A 15,398-nucleotide genomic window follows, 5' to 3' on the forward strand; every position below is an offset into this window, starting at 1 on the left:
GGCGGGCAGTCCTAAAAGAAACTAGAATAGATCTACCTGACAAACTATGGACTTGGCCTAGTATAGGTTACCCCTTCCTACGCTATATGTGCCTCATGCGCAAATAAAAGATGTAAGCCAGGGGCACCTTCATGTAAGCATAACCACATTTGGGACCAAAGTTCAAGTGCTCTCACCATTACATTTTGAAATTAAGGCACGGTTTGAAAAACAGAGAGAGACAATTTCTAAGGACTGCTGATACGAATTCTCAGATCTCTCTGTAGATCAGAGCAACATCTTAAACTTTTAGGAGAGAAGTAAGTGTCCGTCTTTGTCTGGTTCAGACCCATTTCTCCACCAGTCTGCTCTGGTTTTTGATCCTTTAAAACTCAGGGCGTCGGATGCCGACTGACTTGGTATGATTGAGAGGTGTCTGCCTCAAGTAACATTATTGGAAGACTATCAACAGTTACTGTGGCCGTTTATGGTAGTTAGAATGAGATATTTCCATCTACAGGGAAGGAAAACTATGATGGCTGTTACTGTAAACAATGCAAAGGGCAGGACAAAAATGGAAGTCAAAAGAACCAACAGGTGAAATGGCGATGGTCGAGAATATTCACACTGGGACTTTCACACTCTAAGCCATGACTTTCAAGAGACAGTGCCACAAAGAAAAAAGCTGTGAGAGAGCATAAAACAAAACTGAAATGTTGGCATCCATAGAAGGCAACTATTGAGGACAACAGCCCTTATAGCAGCCCCACACTCTTAATAAATCCTGTATTGGTAACTCCTTTTGTCAAGTTTATTTGCTTGTAGTGACTCAGTTTCAATCAGAAATGTACGAGTTGCTGAAAGACAAGCAAGTCGAAGAGCTGCTTCAGAAAAATATTATGACAATCCATTTCCCCCCCTCCCTTTTTTTTCTGTGAGAGAAAAAGTATTGATTGTGAACTGTAACCTTTTGGAAATGAGTTCAGTTCTCAGGATGAAAAGGCTGGACTCCACTAATATAAGTTATGTCAGGAGATGGACAGAAGGGCATTTTGATGAACACAGATTATTCCTCAGACACTGTAGGGAGGAGGGAAAGACGCACATAGGAAAAGAAGATTGTAAAAAGAAATTAGGAGAAGCTTTCCTCAGACAACCTCTAATTACCCTTTTACATTTTATGGCCCCCCATATGTAAACTGCTGCTGTTAGTCTAGGCTACCCCACTACTACTGTAATAGTGAGCGCGGAGGTCAGCGTGAGGTACCGACATTTACTGGCAAACAAGTATATTTGTAAGATGGATTACTAGAAGGAACTAACGAGCTGATGCTATAGGCCATACTTTGTATTTTAACGGCTGTGCCCAAGGCAGAGCAGAGGGCTGGGAAGCAAAGCTTGCCTCCCAGGCAGCCTGCGCATCTCCACCGCAGGGCAAGCCAGGCCCCGGGGCTCCTGCCGCAGCCTGGCCGCCGCAGCCGGGCGCCCACAGGGGACAGGGAGCCGCAGCTTCTCCCGGCGCTGCCCCCGAGGGACGCCGAGCGAGGCTGGGCTCCGCAACGCCCCTTCGCCCGGTCTCGGGGCCTGCGGGGCCGCCGGATGGGACGGGAGGGAGAACGGGGCCGGTCAGAGGCGCGGCTGGGAGCAGCCGCCGTCCCGAGGCGGCCCTCCGCGGCGGGGAGGCAGCTGCCTGCCTCCCGCGGGCGCCGCGGCTCCCCTCGCCCCGGGGCCGGGCGGCAAAGCCCGCCGCACCGGCCCGGGCCCCGCCCGGCGGCGGGAGGGCAGCGGCCGCGGCCGCGGCCGGGCCTTGCCGGCTCCTCGCGCCCCGCTCGCCTCACCGCCGGGCCGCGTCGCCGTAGCAACGGCAGCACGTCGGGGCGGGGCGAGTTCCGCCCCGGCCGGTTGGCCCCGCCTCCCGCCACGTGATCTGCCCGCCCCGCCGTGCTGGCGCGTGCCCGCCGCTTCCGGGGGGAGGGCCGGGGTGCGCCGCGCCGGTAAGTTTGGCGGAGCGGGCGGGGAGCGGCGGCGGCGATGTCCGGGAACGGGCTCAGCTACAGCGAGCAGGGGGGAGAGGCGGCGCCCGAGCTGGCCCAGGAGGCGGCGCCCAACACGACCCCTTCGGCTCCCGCGGCCTTCGGGCTCTTCAGCAGCGACACCAAGAAGTAAGGGGGGGCCGGGCCGGGCCGGGCCCGGCGGCGGCGCCGCGGGGGGCCCGTCCCTCGGGGTCGTTGGGCGGGTGAACGGTGACCGATTCCGTGGGCGTTAGGGCGGTGCCGGGCTGGCGGGACCCGGCCCTCAGGCGCGGGGGCCGGGCGGCGGGGGGAGGAGCGCGGCCTCGGGGCTTCTCCCGGGCAGGGGCGGCTCCGCGGGGCCGTGGCGCGGAACCGGTGCCTCGGTTGCCCGCTCTTACCCCCTCGTGACGCCGTGGGAAAGTTCGCTTGCTTCCCTTTAAGCTGTTCATAGCGCAATGGGTGATCTGTAAAGTTTTTTTTTGTTGTTGGTTTGTTTGAAAAACCGCTTATCATTTTTCCTCTGTTTTGGTAGCTAACCACACTGGCGTTAGTTTAATTTTGCCTTCAAAAAAAAAAAAAAAAGTGCTTAGAAGTATTTGTGGGAGTTGTAGTTGGAAATGTAGTTGATAGGGGCGAGGTGGCCAGCTTGAAGTGGGTGTTAACAGTGTCGTGTCTTGGTTAGAAGTCAAAATGAGGAAATGGAGGAGGAAAAAAAAAACGGCCGAAGTGTACTGGCACAGAAAGCCTTCAGCTTCTTAAAGGAAAAGTGAATTGGAGAGGGGGGGGAAAAATGTGTCTAAATGGAACGATCAAGAGGTTTGCTAAGCTGGAATTGTATCCTGCAACAAATTGGAAATCTATTCCGAGAGCAACCAATAAAAAGCACCATAAACTAAGGTCTCATGTACATTAGAAAATCAATCACTTGTTCTTCAGTTTGATTGTTCTGCACAAAGAGAACATCCATGCTCTAGAAACCTCGACTGATGTGTTTATTTTTGTGCCACACCAAAGTAAATCACAACAACGTGAAGCTGCTGTCACTCTGATGCTTAGCTCTGTGAGACAGCAGCTGATAGGCCTCCTCAGTTTGCCAGACAAGTCACATTTCTCTTCCCCTGCTATTCCGCTAAATACTTTGCTTTTTCATTCTCTTCCAGTTAAAATTTTCACTGCTCTAGCATGGATGCCCCTCTGCTGACTTATGTGTTATAGCTGGCTTATTTTGTTTGCACCCTTCTTTTCCTGCCCCCTTCCATAAAAACAGCTTTGTACTTTATTTCTTAACCATTATTTTGCTGCCTTTTTTCCACAGAGGGGGGTACCCAAATCATTGGTCATGGCTATAATTCTCTACATAACTTGTTTAATCCTAGACTTCAGACTGTTTTGCAGGTGAAGCATAGCTCTCTGTGTTTTATCAGATGCAGAAGCTGAAGTGGCTAATTCTACCTGAGGCTGCCCAATGGTCAAGATGTGTCTCTGCATCTTGCATATTAAAGTATGAGGATAGTGGGGTGTTCCACTAATGAAAATATAATCACTGTTATGGTTTTTCAGATTTTGTTTGCTGGACTCTCTTGATCATCACTCAACACTGCTGAATATGATCTTAGATACACTTATGTCCCATATCACTGTGATGTTTCAGTACTTGGCAAACTTTTTTTTATTGCTGAGGAAGGGGGATTCTTCCTTAGATCTACTGACGATAGAAGAAGTACCCGTTCTCAGCAGATGGGCAGATATATAATATACAGCCCAGAATGCTGCAGTAACTGTTGGACCACAGACCTGTACTTGCCTGTTGTCAGTTAATCTGAACAATATCATGTAGTTAAATATCAAGATATTACTGTAAACACTTTCTTTAAAAAATCCCACTCTCTTTTCTTTATGTTGTCTGTCTTCTCCTGTTTGTCATGAAGAGGAAGTAAGCCAAAATGCTTCTGAAATAAACAAATTGTTAGGATAGACTGTCTTCAATCTTGCATCATTTGGTATGTAGAATGGCCTATGACAAGTTGCACACAGAGGCACAAATGAGTATCAGTAGACTTAAGTCTGAAGTCTAAAGTTGACCTAATATAAATTATTTGTCCTAAGTGTTTTGTTTTTAGCATTTCAGTAGAAATACTTCTCTGAAGTACTTACTATCTAAAAGTTCTGAGCATCTCTTGGTGTCAAAAGCCCATGTGTCTTACTCTCCTGCTAAAGCTGCCTTTTTTACCTTTAGTAAGTATGATTTCTTTATTAACTTCCAATTACAAATAGAATCTTCAATTCAGTTAATGAACATAGTATTTTCTCGACATATTAGTGTTGTAGTTTGGTTGAGACATATGCTATCAGTATTGAAAATATCTCAGTGCCTCGAAACTTCTGTTGTGGTGACATCTTAAACCTGAGTAAGTGGTAAGTTTGACCATTAGAAGATAATAAAGATAAAATGTTCATTGAAATAAACAGTTATCTTAATATAAACAAGGTGCAATAGGTTGCACGCACCACGTGCAAATAATATGTTTCTCATTAGTTAATATATTGTATGTATCCAATGCAGTGAAAAAAAAAAAATAGAGATTGTAAAAATACAGCTTTGTTCGGCTTCTATCAGGTAACTGTGTAAATGTTCAGGACAAAAGAAGTGAGGAAAGGAGGAGGTTTTTCTAAACTACTATATAAATTATTATTAAGTACAACATGTACATAAGAAACTGTTTTCTTCCCATTCTTGACTAAACTGAAACTGCTCTTGAATAAGAGATTTCACAACAAATATATGAGATTGGGGCTAGCTTTTTATGTGCGTATTGAATCCTGACTAAAGAAGCAAATATAGCTTGCCTATTTGGTGTGTGTTGCTTTTTAAAAGCCTTTTGGTTAGTTAGATCACTTCAAATACATTAGAGGTGGATCTCGTGTTCAGAGGATGGAAACTTTGTGTTTGTTCTGTTAAATATCTCAATAACTGAATAATTATAAGATCTTAGGTACCTGAGATGCGTCAGTGTAAACCTTCTTGTGTGGAATGGGCCCCGTTGCATGGCTGGAGATGCTCGTTCCTCTCCTTCCCCTCTCCCTCTTCCACGCTTGTCACATGAGCTGAGGTGTATGGTATTCCTTTATACAAAGTGTATAGTTACATTTTAGCAAGTTATTTGTATGTCCAGGTAGGTAGTCTGACACATGTCTGTGAACTGGTTATGTTCCAGACATAGGTCACTTTAGGTGCTCCAGATGTACATCATTCACATGCCCTACATGTTTGAAAAAGAGTAAAAAGGATCAGGTTGTGGGCTACCAAAATAATGGAAATGGTCTGCGGACAAGTCTTTGCCCATAACAGGAGTTTTCAGCAGAAAACTGGTCAGAGCCAAGGGCTTATGCAAATCTTACAGACAAGCTGAATCCAGCTTGTGGACCTTAAGCTGTTTCTCCATGGTCTAGATTGATGAAATCCATGAAATAAGCACTGCCTACTTGGAAGACTGTCAAAATCATCTGTGTAGTGCAGAGGTGCACATCATCTAAGTTAATAGGATATTTTTATAGTTACGCTATGTACTATTGCTTTATGTAGAGGGATTAAAAGCCTAACTACCTTCCAACTTTTAAGAAAGCCTGGACAGAGAATTAGTAACACAGAATCCATGTTAATTGCATACATTAGAGTGCAGCCATTACTGCCTATAGTTAATTGCAGGTGGACAGAGGATTTAGAAGAAAATATTAATTGCATTTTAAACAAAATTTACCTGCATGTAATATTAAAATATAATAATGTTTCATTCTTGGAAATGATACAATTTCAGCAATAAAACTAGCTATTGCTGTATCTAAGCCAAATGTAAAAACTTACAGGTCAACCACATGAGTAATGCCCGTAGATATCAATTGATAAGTACAGTATTGAAGCAGATGGCAAAATTTATAACACGCATTTTCAACTTTAGTGATTTGCATCTTTAAACTGTATTCTTGCCAAGCAAAATACATTTGTAATTTATTAGACTTTTTTCCTGCAGATCTGGCTTATGCATTCTGTTGAGCTATTCATCAGAAAACTCGGCAGGGCTGCAAACCCATTTTTTTTTTTGCTGAGATTTGCAAGCCTGTTTTGCAGAGAGCTGATCTAAGGTGGTGATTTCATTAAGATACTCATTCCCCAATTCTCTGTGCAGAAGACTTTTCCAAATTCATCAGAGCTAAAAACTTGCTTTCAACAGCTGCCGGAGATGTTCTTGGAGTCTTAAATTGATCTAGTTTTGCCTTGGCATATCCTGTTCAACCAGTCATGGAAGGCTTGTACATAGACTGCCATTTGTGAAATTCTTGGAGGAGACTCCAGCCCTAATATTCAAACTTGATGCATCCACTAGCTCATTGGCACAACTACTTTCTTTCCCCATCTGTCATAATGGCACTATGCCCACTAAGATGGTGGTGTGCCAGTTTGGGTAGGATGTACAAGCCAGCAAAGATGAATGGTTCAGATGAACTGATGAGTCTACAAGATAAAATCTGAATCCTGTAGTCAGTACCAGGATAGGAACTAAATGCCGTATACGAACATGGGCATACCATTGCAGAGCAGTTCTCTAGCTGAAATTGGTCAGATCTGATGGGAAAGTGACACACGGTGAATATATTCTTATTGCCATGCACTTGGCACATATGAGGATGCAAGCAATGAAATGTTGATTTGCTGTGATTCTCTGTAATGTCATTAAAAATCTTTTGAGGCTTTTTTATTTCCTTAGAAAGGCAAGTTTTATAGTTTAAGGTCTTCACTGTGGTTTCTGCATGTTTATTATGTTGTTATATATTTGCGGTAGGCGCTTGCTATGATCTGCATCCTGAATGGCATTAAAAATACATTTCTGTAACAGTGTTATAACAAAAGGCTGACACTTGCAAGAAATTCCAGATTTTCTTAGTTCTGCTTTTCTGAAGACTATCCTTGTCTATGCCACCCTGTGGTAGTTTCTTACTTCGAGAAAACCAGAATTCTTTTGGCATGTGAAGATTTTTTTTTTTTTTTTTTTTTTTGTTATCCTGGTAGAAGATGAACAGCATTGTAATGCTCTTTAACAGTGTTTCGGAAATGTTGTGGGCATATATGTAAACATACTAACACTGTGGTAGGTTCTGGCAGTGACAGCACCACCTTTGTGGTGGTATCTTTAAAAGAAGCCTCTTCCCACCATTTTCAGGGAAGCTGGAAATACTTACTGCTTCTCGCTGTCCTATAATCCCTTCTCAACAATCAAATGCTGCAAAGTGATCTGCAAATGTCTGCAAATTCTGATCTCTGGCTGTAAATTGACACAACCACTTAAGTGGCAGCACCAACTTGGATGCTACTTTTTCAGCCCTCAGGAAACTGATCCCTGCCGCCAAGGAAGATTTTTCTCTCACAGAAGCTTCCTTGCAGCATCGGAGGTGTGGGCACTATAAGAAGAGGTCATATGCAGTGGGGTTGCAAGATTGCTACTTTTCATCCTTTCAGACAACCTTTCGTGATGCTGTGTGAAGCAGTGTCTATAACTACTCTACTGACAACAGATAATCTTAGATTAAATCACACTCCTCTCCAGGAAGAGTTTCAAAGTGTTTTGTCACACTAGCTGCCATCTGGTTAGAGCTTTTGAAATGTAGGTTGTTTACATATCTGCATTGATGGTGGTGGTAGCAGTAACTTACAGGTGTTCATGCACTGAATTGCTCAAGCATTGTTCAGGTACTATAGTTTCACAACAGAGAAGTGGGAAGATGCTTTATTCAGTTTTAACTTTATACTTTTCTATATGTTTCCTCACTGAGAACGATGAGACTGTACCTGAACCATCCAGATGGCAAGTGCTTTGAGAAACTAGTGGCAAAGCAATCATTAAAGGAGTTAAATTATGTTGCTGGTCAGACTATAACCAGTCTTGTTCTTCTCTGTGGCTATCAGCTTTACAGGATACTATAGTTATCCTGGTTTTCCTCACATCTCTGCTGTCTATCATTTAAAACTATCAAGTTTGCTTTTTGGATAGTATGTTTTTCAGATTGAAAAATTGGGGGTGGCTGAAAAGGAAATAGATTATTTCTTATCTCGGATTCTCTTTAAATCACAGTACAGCTACACTCATAGCCAAATGATTTGAGTCTCCCTTGAAATAATAGTTGAATTCTATGGTGGTGCTGTGAATTGTCAATAAATGTAGTGTTATAATGGAAAAGGATGGTAATACTGAATAGCACCACAAGATGTCATTCAAACAGTTTGTGGTATAGAATGAAACACAGTGAAACTCAGATTTCTTAATTTCCTGCTAGAGGAGGACCCCAAATCAACAGCAGAATAAACTCAAATTGCAGCATGTATTTGCTGCTCTTTTAGCTTCCATGTTATATGGCTCTGAAATCAATTTACAGTTTGACTTTAAGTGTTAAATTCAAACTTGTTCAGAGTTTACACAATAGTCTGAGCTAGAATAAGCCAATTTATTTTAAGGATTTTGCGGTGCCAGTAAAATGTCAAAAACTTTTTTTTTTTATTTTGTTTGTTTGTTTTTAAATCTTGTGGAGGGACACAGAACCTTCCGTAGGACTTCATTGCTACTCAGGTGCCAAGACCAAAGGTTAAGCTGCTCTGTCAGTGTGGATTTTCTGCCTCAAACCTAGTAAAATTCACAGTATTTCGAACCTCATGTAGGAACATTTTGCTCTGCTGCAGGCAAAAAAAAAAAATCTTACTATGCTGTCATTGAAAGTGTGCCATCCAGACTGAAGTCTCCTAAAGACTTTGAATGCAAGAACAATGTGGTTGATGTCCTGTAACTGGAAGTATGTGGTGGATGGAGAACTTAAAACAAGAAGTGCATTATTAAAACTGTTGAATTGAGCTTTTGTAACTTTTGTTCTTGTTCTGTTAGAGGTGGTTCCGTAATATCAGAACTGGTGAAGCTTGCTTCCTCCCCTGTGGTGGATTTGTTGGCCATTTCCTATATCTTATCTTGCAGTAACACAGTGCTGTCCTTGTATACGAAGAGCCTTTGTCTCACCACAAGTTCATTTGTTTAAAATTCCTTCCCTTCCTTAGAGGTGATTAAAACTGTTCCCAGGTTTGGGGGCATACAGATGGCATGGAAAATCATATTTTCTTATTCTTATTTTGTAAAACAGCAGAAATTCTTATTTTGTAAAACAGCAGGCTGATAAACTTCCAGGAGTAAAGATTTTTGTCTGACCTCAGTGCTGGGGAAGGTTATGAAGCAGATCATCCTGCGTGCCATCACATGGCATGTACAGGGCAACCAGAGGATCAGGCCCTGCCAGCATGGGTTTATGACAGGCAGGTCCTGCTTGACGAACCTGATCTCCTTCTGTGACCAGGTGACCTACCCTGTGGATGAGGGAAAGGCTGTGGATGTTGTCTAGCTGGGCTTTAGTAAGGCCTTTGACACTGTTTCCCACAGCTGGAGAAAGTGGCTGCTCATGTCTTGGAAGGGCGTACTCTTTGCTGGGTAAAAAAACTGGCTGGATGGCTGGGCCAAAAATTTGTGGTGAATGGAGTTAAATGCAGTTGGCGGACGGTCACAGGTGGTGTTCTCGTTGGCTCAGTACTGGGGCCAGTTCTGTTTAATATCTTTATCAGTGATGTGCACGAGGGGATCGAGTGCACCCTCAGTAAGTTTGCAGACAACAACAAGCTGGGTGAGAATACTGAGGGTAGGAAGTAGTAGGGTGATCTGCTGGAGGGTAGGAAGGCCCTACAGAGGGACCTGGACAGGCTGGATCATTGGGCTGGCGCCAACTGTGTGAGGCTCAACAAGGTTCAGTGCTGGGTCCTGCACTTGGGTCACAACAACCCCAGGCAACGCTACAGGCTGGGGGAGGAGTGGCTGGAGAGCTGCCTGGCAGAAAAGGACCTGGGGGTGCTGGTTGACAGACACCTGAACATGAGCCAGCAGTGTCCTCAGGTGGCCAAGAAGGCCAATAGCATCCTGGCTTGTATCAGAAATAGCGTGGCCAGCACTCGGCACTGGTGAGGCCGCACTTCAAATACTGTGTTCAGTTTTGAGCCTCCCACTCCAAGAAGGACACCGAGGTGCTGGAATGTGTCCAAAGAAGGGCAACAAAGCTGGTGAAGGGTCTAGAGCACAAGTCCTATGAGGAGTGGCTGAGGGAACTGGGGTTGTTTAGTTGGGAGAACAGGAGACTGAGGGGAGACCTTATTGCTCTCTACAACTACCTGAAAGGAGGTTGCAGTGAGGTGGGGGTCGGTCTCTTTCCCAAGTAACAAGCGATAGGACAAGAGGAAATGGCCTCAAGTTGTGCCAGGGGAGGTTTAGATTGGATACTAGGAAAAATTTCTTCACCGAAAGGGCTGTCAAGCATTGGAACAGGCTGCCCAGGGAAGTGGTTGAGTCCCCATCCCTGCAGGTATTAGAAAGATGTGTAGATGTGGTGCTTGGGGACATGGTTTAGTGGTGGACTCAGCAGTGCTAGGTTAACAGTTGGACATTATGATCTTCTAGGTCTTTTCCAACCTAAAGGGTTCTGTGATTCTGTGACTTGGTAGCTAAAGAATTATTGTTGCATTGCCGGTTGGGCTTCTGTTATAGTTTTGATACTTAGGAAACTTCTGCTTTTTACAAAGAAAGCCTTATGATTAGTGGGTAACTTTTTTCAGTAACTGGGCACACTAGAACTGTAGGAAATGCTGACAGTTTATGGGTTTCATCTTATGGTGTTACTAAAAAGAACAGGAGATATAATAAATGTATATCTTACCAGGGTGAAGTAAGTGTTCTCTTAACAACAGTTGTTCAGAATATGTAGGTGCAGTGGCAAATGATATGCCACAGATTATGGATTAGTATTTTAGTGCAATTAAAGGTTTGTGATAGTTCCTATGAGAAGACAAAGTAACCGAGAGGCCCAGATTTATCACTGATGTAGCTGGTTTAAACTTTAGTGGTGTACAGTTATGCCTATCCTCTTTTGTTTTCTGTAAAAGTGGGTAACATACTCAACAGAATCTGAAAACCTAGTTTTAACCTGAGCAAGATGCCAGTTTTAGTGACCAAGTGCGTGCTAACATGAATACAGCATATTCAGAGTTGTCCTTTAGTTGCTGTTTGCTGTAATCAGCATGGGGAGTAATGGTCAGGGTCCTTTCTGGCATAAGACTCCAGGCTGTTAAAATAGTTTGGCAGTATGTTCTCCTGACTGTCAAGCTCTAATTCTTTCTTTTTTTTTTTTTTTTTCTCTTATTTTGGGGTGTTGGGGTGGGTTTTTTGTAAGGTTTGGTGTTGGTTTTTTTTTTTTTTTAATGGCAGGGGAGTAGAGGGAGCATGAAAGAGAATGAGAACTAGAAAAACCGTACTGGTGTTCATTGTTTACTTTCTTACAGTAACATCCATAAGATTAATTCTAACCGGTAGGCCTATGGTAGGTCCTGTCATATCCATACCCGTATTGTATCCAGAAATGGTGCAAAGGCAAATGAAGAGGTATGCTTTGAGTTAGAAAGACAAAAGTAGTATCTATCTTAAAGGCTACAATCACAAAATATGAACACATAGAAGAAAGTTAGAAATTGCCTTCCACCACTTAACATTCAACCAGTGATTTAAAGAGAATGTATTACTCTGGATGTGCTTTGTGATGTCCATCATGTTGTATCATTGCAGATCTGTCTGTATGATGCTTGCTATGAGGGAAAATTAGGCAATGAATTTGCATTTCTAATTTACACTCCCTTAGCTTTCAACTCCTTATATTGAGGAATTCAAGCCTGTGATGGTAAAGATTACAAAGGCAGCTGAGTACCAATTCCTTAATGTATTAATAATTGGCTGATTGCCTTTTTTTGGTAGATGCTATGAAAATAATAAAGATTCTATTTCATAGCCGGTTCATGTTGTATATGAATATAATACTTCTACTTATAGTCCATATCAGTGTCTTCAACTGGCGACTTTTTAGGACAGCGGGCCATATTATATAGCGGTTAAGAGACTAGACTACAGCTCAGGAACTCAGGGAAATCTCATTGCCTTCTTAGATATGGCAGTGAGCAGACAGGTGGGAGTCTTTTTGTTCTTTCTTTTTGTTCTTTCTTTTTGTTCTTTCTTTTTGTTCTTTCTTTTTGTTCTTTCTTTTTGTTCTTTCTTTTTGTTCTTTCTTTTTGTTCTTTCTTTTTGTTCTTTCTTTTTGTTCTTTCTTTTTGTTCTTTCTTTTTGTTCTTTCTTTTTGTTCTTTCTTTTTGTTCTTTCTTTTTGTTCTTTCTTTTTGTTCTTTCTTTTTGTTCTTTCTTTTTGTTCTTTCTTTTTGTTCTTTCTTTTTGTTCTTTCTTTTTGTTCTTTCTTTTTGTTCTTTCTTTTTGTTCTTTCTTTTTGTTCTTTCTTTTTGTTCTTTCTTTTTGTTCTTTCTTTTTGTTCTTTCTTTTTGTTCTTTCTTTTTGTTCTTTCTTTTTGTTCTTTCTTTTTGTTCTTTCTTTTTGTTCTTTCTTTTTGTTCTTTCTTTTTGTTCTTTCTTTTTGTTCTTTCTTTTTGTTCTTTCTTTTTGTTCTTTCTTTTTGTTCTTTCTTTTTGTTCTTTCTTTTTGTTCTTTCTTTTTGTTCTTTCTTTTTGTTCTTTCTTTTTGTTCTTTCTTTTTGTTCTTTCTTTTTGTTCTTTCTTTTTGTTCTTTCTTTTTGTTCTTTCTTTTTGTTCTTTCTTTTTGTTCTTTCTTTTTGTTCTTTCTTTTTGTTCTTTCTTTTTGTTCTTTCTTTTTGTTCTTTCTTTTTGTTCTTTCTTTTTGTTCTTTCTTTTTGTTCTTTCTTTTTGCCTCTCAGAAAGTCATTTCACCCCTTCTTACTGTTAGGGAGAATGGGCTCAGAGACAATATGTTTACTCTTACAAAGGTTTTTTTGCACCTACTGTTGTTGGACCATTACTGTCCTGCTTCATATAGCTCTGTATTAATCGTAAACTATCAAATCAGGCTTCTTTAAACCTGGTTTTGCTGGTGAAGTAATAATAATCGTCAGTCATCTCTAATATGTACCTAACTCTGTAAGGCTAGAACTACTGTCGAGGCTATAGCGGGGAGAGGCAAAGGTATTGATGCAGCTGGAGGGTTGCTTGTGTTTTCCTGAGCTCCTGGCAAGTAGACATAAGTGATAAAGAAATTATTTGTCTAACATTGTGTACTGAAGAACTGTCACTTCAGAATAACTAATGAGTATAGAAACATGAACAGCAGTGTGAGGCTTGCATTTATGCTTTCTGTTTTGAGGATTTTACTTAAGGATTGAAATTCCCTTAAATCTTAATGCTCAGAAGATGAAAATGTTTTTTTTATTGTACAATAAACTATATTATGAAACACTGAAATGCATTTGCCTTTCCCTTTGTTCATTGAGGCTGCTAAGAGTTGTTTTTGGAGGGAAATGACCTTTGAAATCTGTGTAGGATATTTGTTTCTAGAAGTTAAAACAGCAAGGGAGTGGGTATCCTGTTACTTCATAAGATTTTCTTTTTTTGAGTAGACCTCAGTCTTGGCAGGCATGCTTAGTTGAGTGCAGTCATTTTATTTTATTTTTCTTTTTAAATACTGCACTTAAAAGAATGGAACAAAATTCTACAATGCTGGGTAAAATAATTGAGGTGTCTTGCACTGTTAAATCCGCTCTTAAAGGGCGAAGCTTTGAGGTTACACTGAAACCATATCTAACTGTAGAAGAAAAAAGGCTTGCTGCTGCTAATCCATGTGAATATACGGAGCAATATTTTACTCTGTAAGTATCTACTGCTTGCTAATCCTGGATTATTTCTTAGAAAATATTAGAAATCATACATCAGTAGCAATTAATTTCCAAATGGATTAATCAAGAACTTTTGGTTTTTTCTATTTTTCTTTTATTTTCCCTTGCTGCTTTTCTCTTAGGAAAGCAAGGCTGGCTTTAAGCAGGTCCTCATGTCTTAATTTCTCTGGTTTATATCTTCCCTGTTAACATTTCAAAATGTTTTAATTTGAAATGTATGATAGATATTTTCTGTAAGCCTTTAGAAGTACATTCCATTGTTAACTATTTATTTCTCCTGTTTTCACGTCTTAAATTCACCTTTTGCCTTTTTTGTTTGTATTTCTTACACTGGTAACTCATACTCATCCTGTGATTACTGTCTGCTTTTGTCATTCCCAGCTTCTGGGAGGTAGTCTTCAGCATGTACTTGAATCTTGTGCTGTGTGTGTGTAACTTCCTCCATTTTTGCTACTTGATCCTCAAGTTCAAATTATTATTTCCACATTTTTTACTTTCTCACTTGCAAATTTTGTTGACATATTTTTATTTTTCCATGTTAACTTTTTTGTTAATTTTTTTATAAGGTAAATGTATTCCTGGACTTGAGTGTCATGTGGTTGCTGCAATGTCTTATTCGTGCAACACTTTTTGATTCTTTAGTCAGATGCTAATTTTTTTAAAAAGTAGGTGCTTTGTTGGTTGTGCCAAGGAACTGAAGCATCTTCCTACCAATTATATGAGAACTAGGTGATCACATTTTAGTAATGTTATCCTGTGCTTTAGTTTTTACTGATGTCTCTATTGTGCATGATTATGTGAAATAGCAGTAGGAAACTGGAAGGAGGAGCATAGGTCTAGAAGTAACTTTCTAAATCAAGTTCAGTCTTCTGTTATGTAACTTTGATAACTCTGTTGTATAGATTCTTTCACAAGCTAAGGTTAAAAGGTAAGGAGTAAGACTTAAGCAGAAAGAATTAAGAGTCTCTGAAATTTCTGTATCCAACTAGAGCAATGTCTCAGACAGGTGTGTCAAGATGATCTGAAAGAACTCAGACTTACTCAATATCCTTTGAGGAATAGGTGGACAGGAATGGTCAGCAAAATAGGCTATCTGCGTGGCCAAGAATGATGGGAATAAAGGGAGTTGCCAAAAGTTAAATCAAGCTAGCCTTCCTAAAAAGTTAATTACAAATGGAGCTACGCAGAGAGATCAAAAGGCTAAAAAGGCAAATTATTAAAGGTATTTTAGGTACAACCCTAAACCGACATATATTTGATTTCTGATATCAAAAATAAGGATATAGAGATGAGGGAAAAATATGGAGTGGCTGAAAAGAGTGTGAGGATATAGAGGTGAACACAAGCACACTTGAAGTGAAATCAGAAAACCAGAGACCTTAATGTGGCGGGAGGTGTGCCTTTATCCCAGGGAGCTGAGAGGAGGACAATAGGAAAAGGTCTGTGAAATCACAGCATTAGTTACTTTTAACAGATCTGTCAACTTGGGGTGGTGTTACAAGAAGGTGGTACACTGGATGTTACCACTTGCCTTGGAGAAGGCGGCCAGCTATAGACGTATTAAACTGATCTCAACAGTATGCAAAACTACAGAACAAAGT

At 41.2% G+C, this 15,398-nt stretch overlaps 1 protein-coding gene across 3 annotated transcripts in view; it reads left to right on the plus strand.

Annotated features, from left to right (window-relative positions):
* Window positions 1-1,921: 1,921 nt before the first annotated feature.
* AP3B1 (adaptor related protein complex 3 subunit beta 1) overlaps window positions 1,922-15,398 on the plus strand; it is a 167,730-nt gene continuing 154,253 nt past the window's right edge. For all 3 annotated transcript variants that reach the window (XM_082336830.1, XM_082336832.1, XM_082336831.1), the window contains exon 1: window positions 1,922-2,141. In XM_082336830.1, coding sequence (XP_082192956.1) covers window positions 2,011-2,141 — 131 coding nt within the window. In that variant the 5' untranslated portion in view covers window positions 1,922-2,010. The remainder of the gene's footprint in view (window positions 2,142-15,398) is intronic.

This window comes from Platalea leucorodia, assembly GCF_965183815.1.
Source record: "Platalea leucorodia genome assembly, chromosome: Z".
Taxonomy (NCBI): Eukaryota; Metazoa; Chordata; class Aves; order Pelecaniformes; family Threskiornithidae; genus Platalea; species Platalea leucorodia.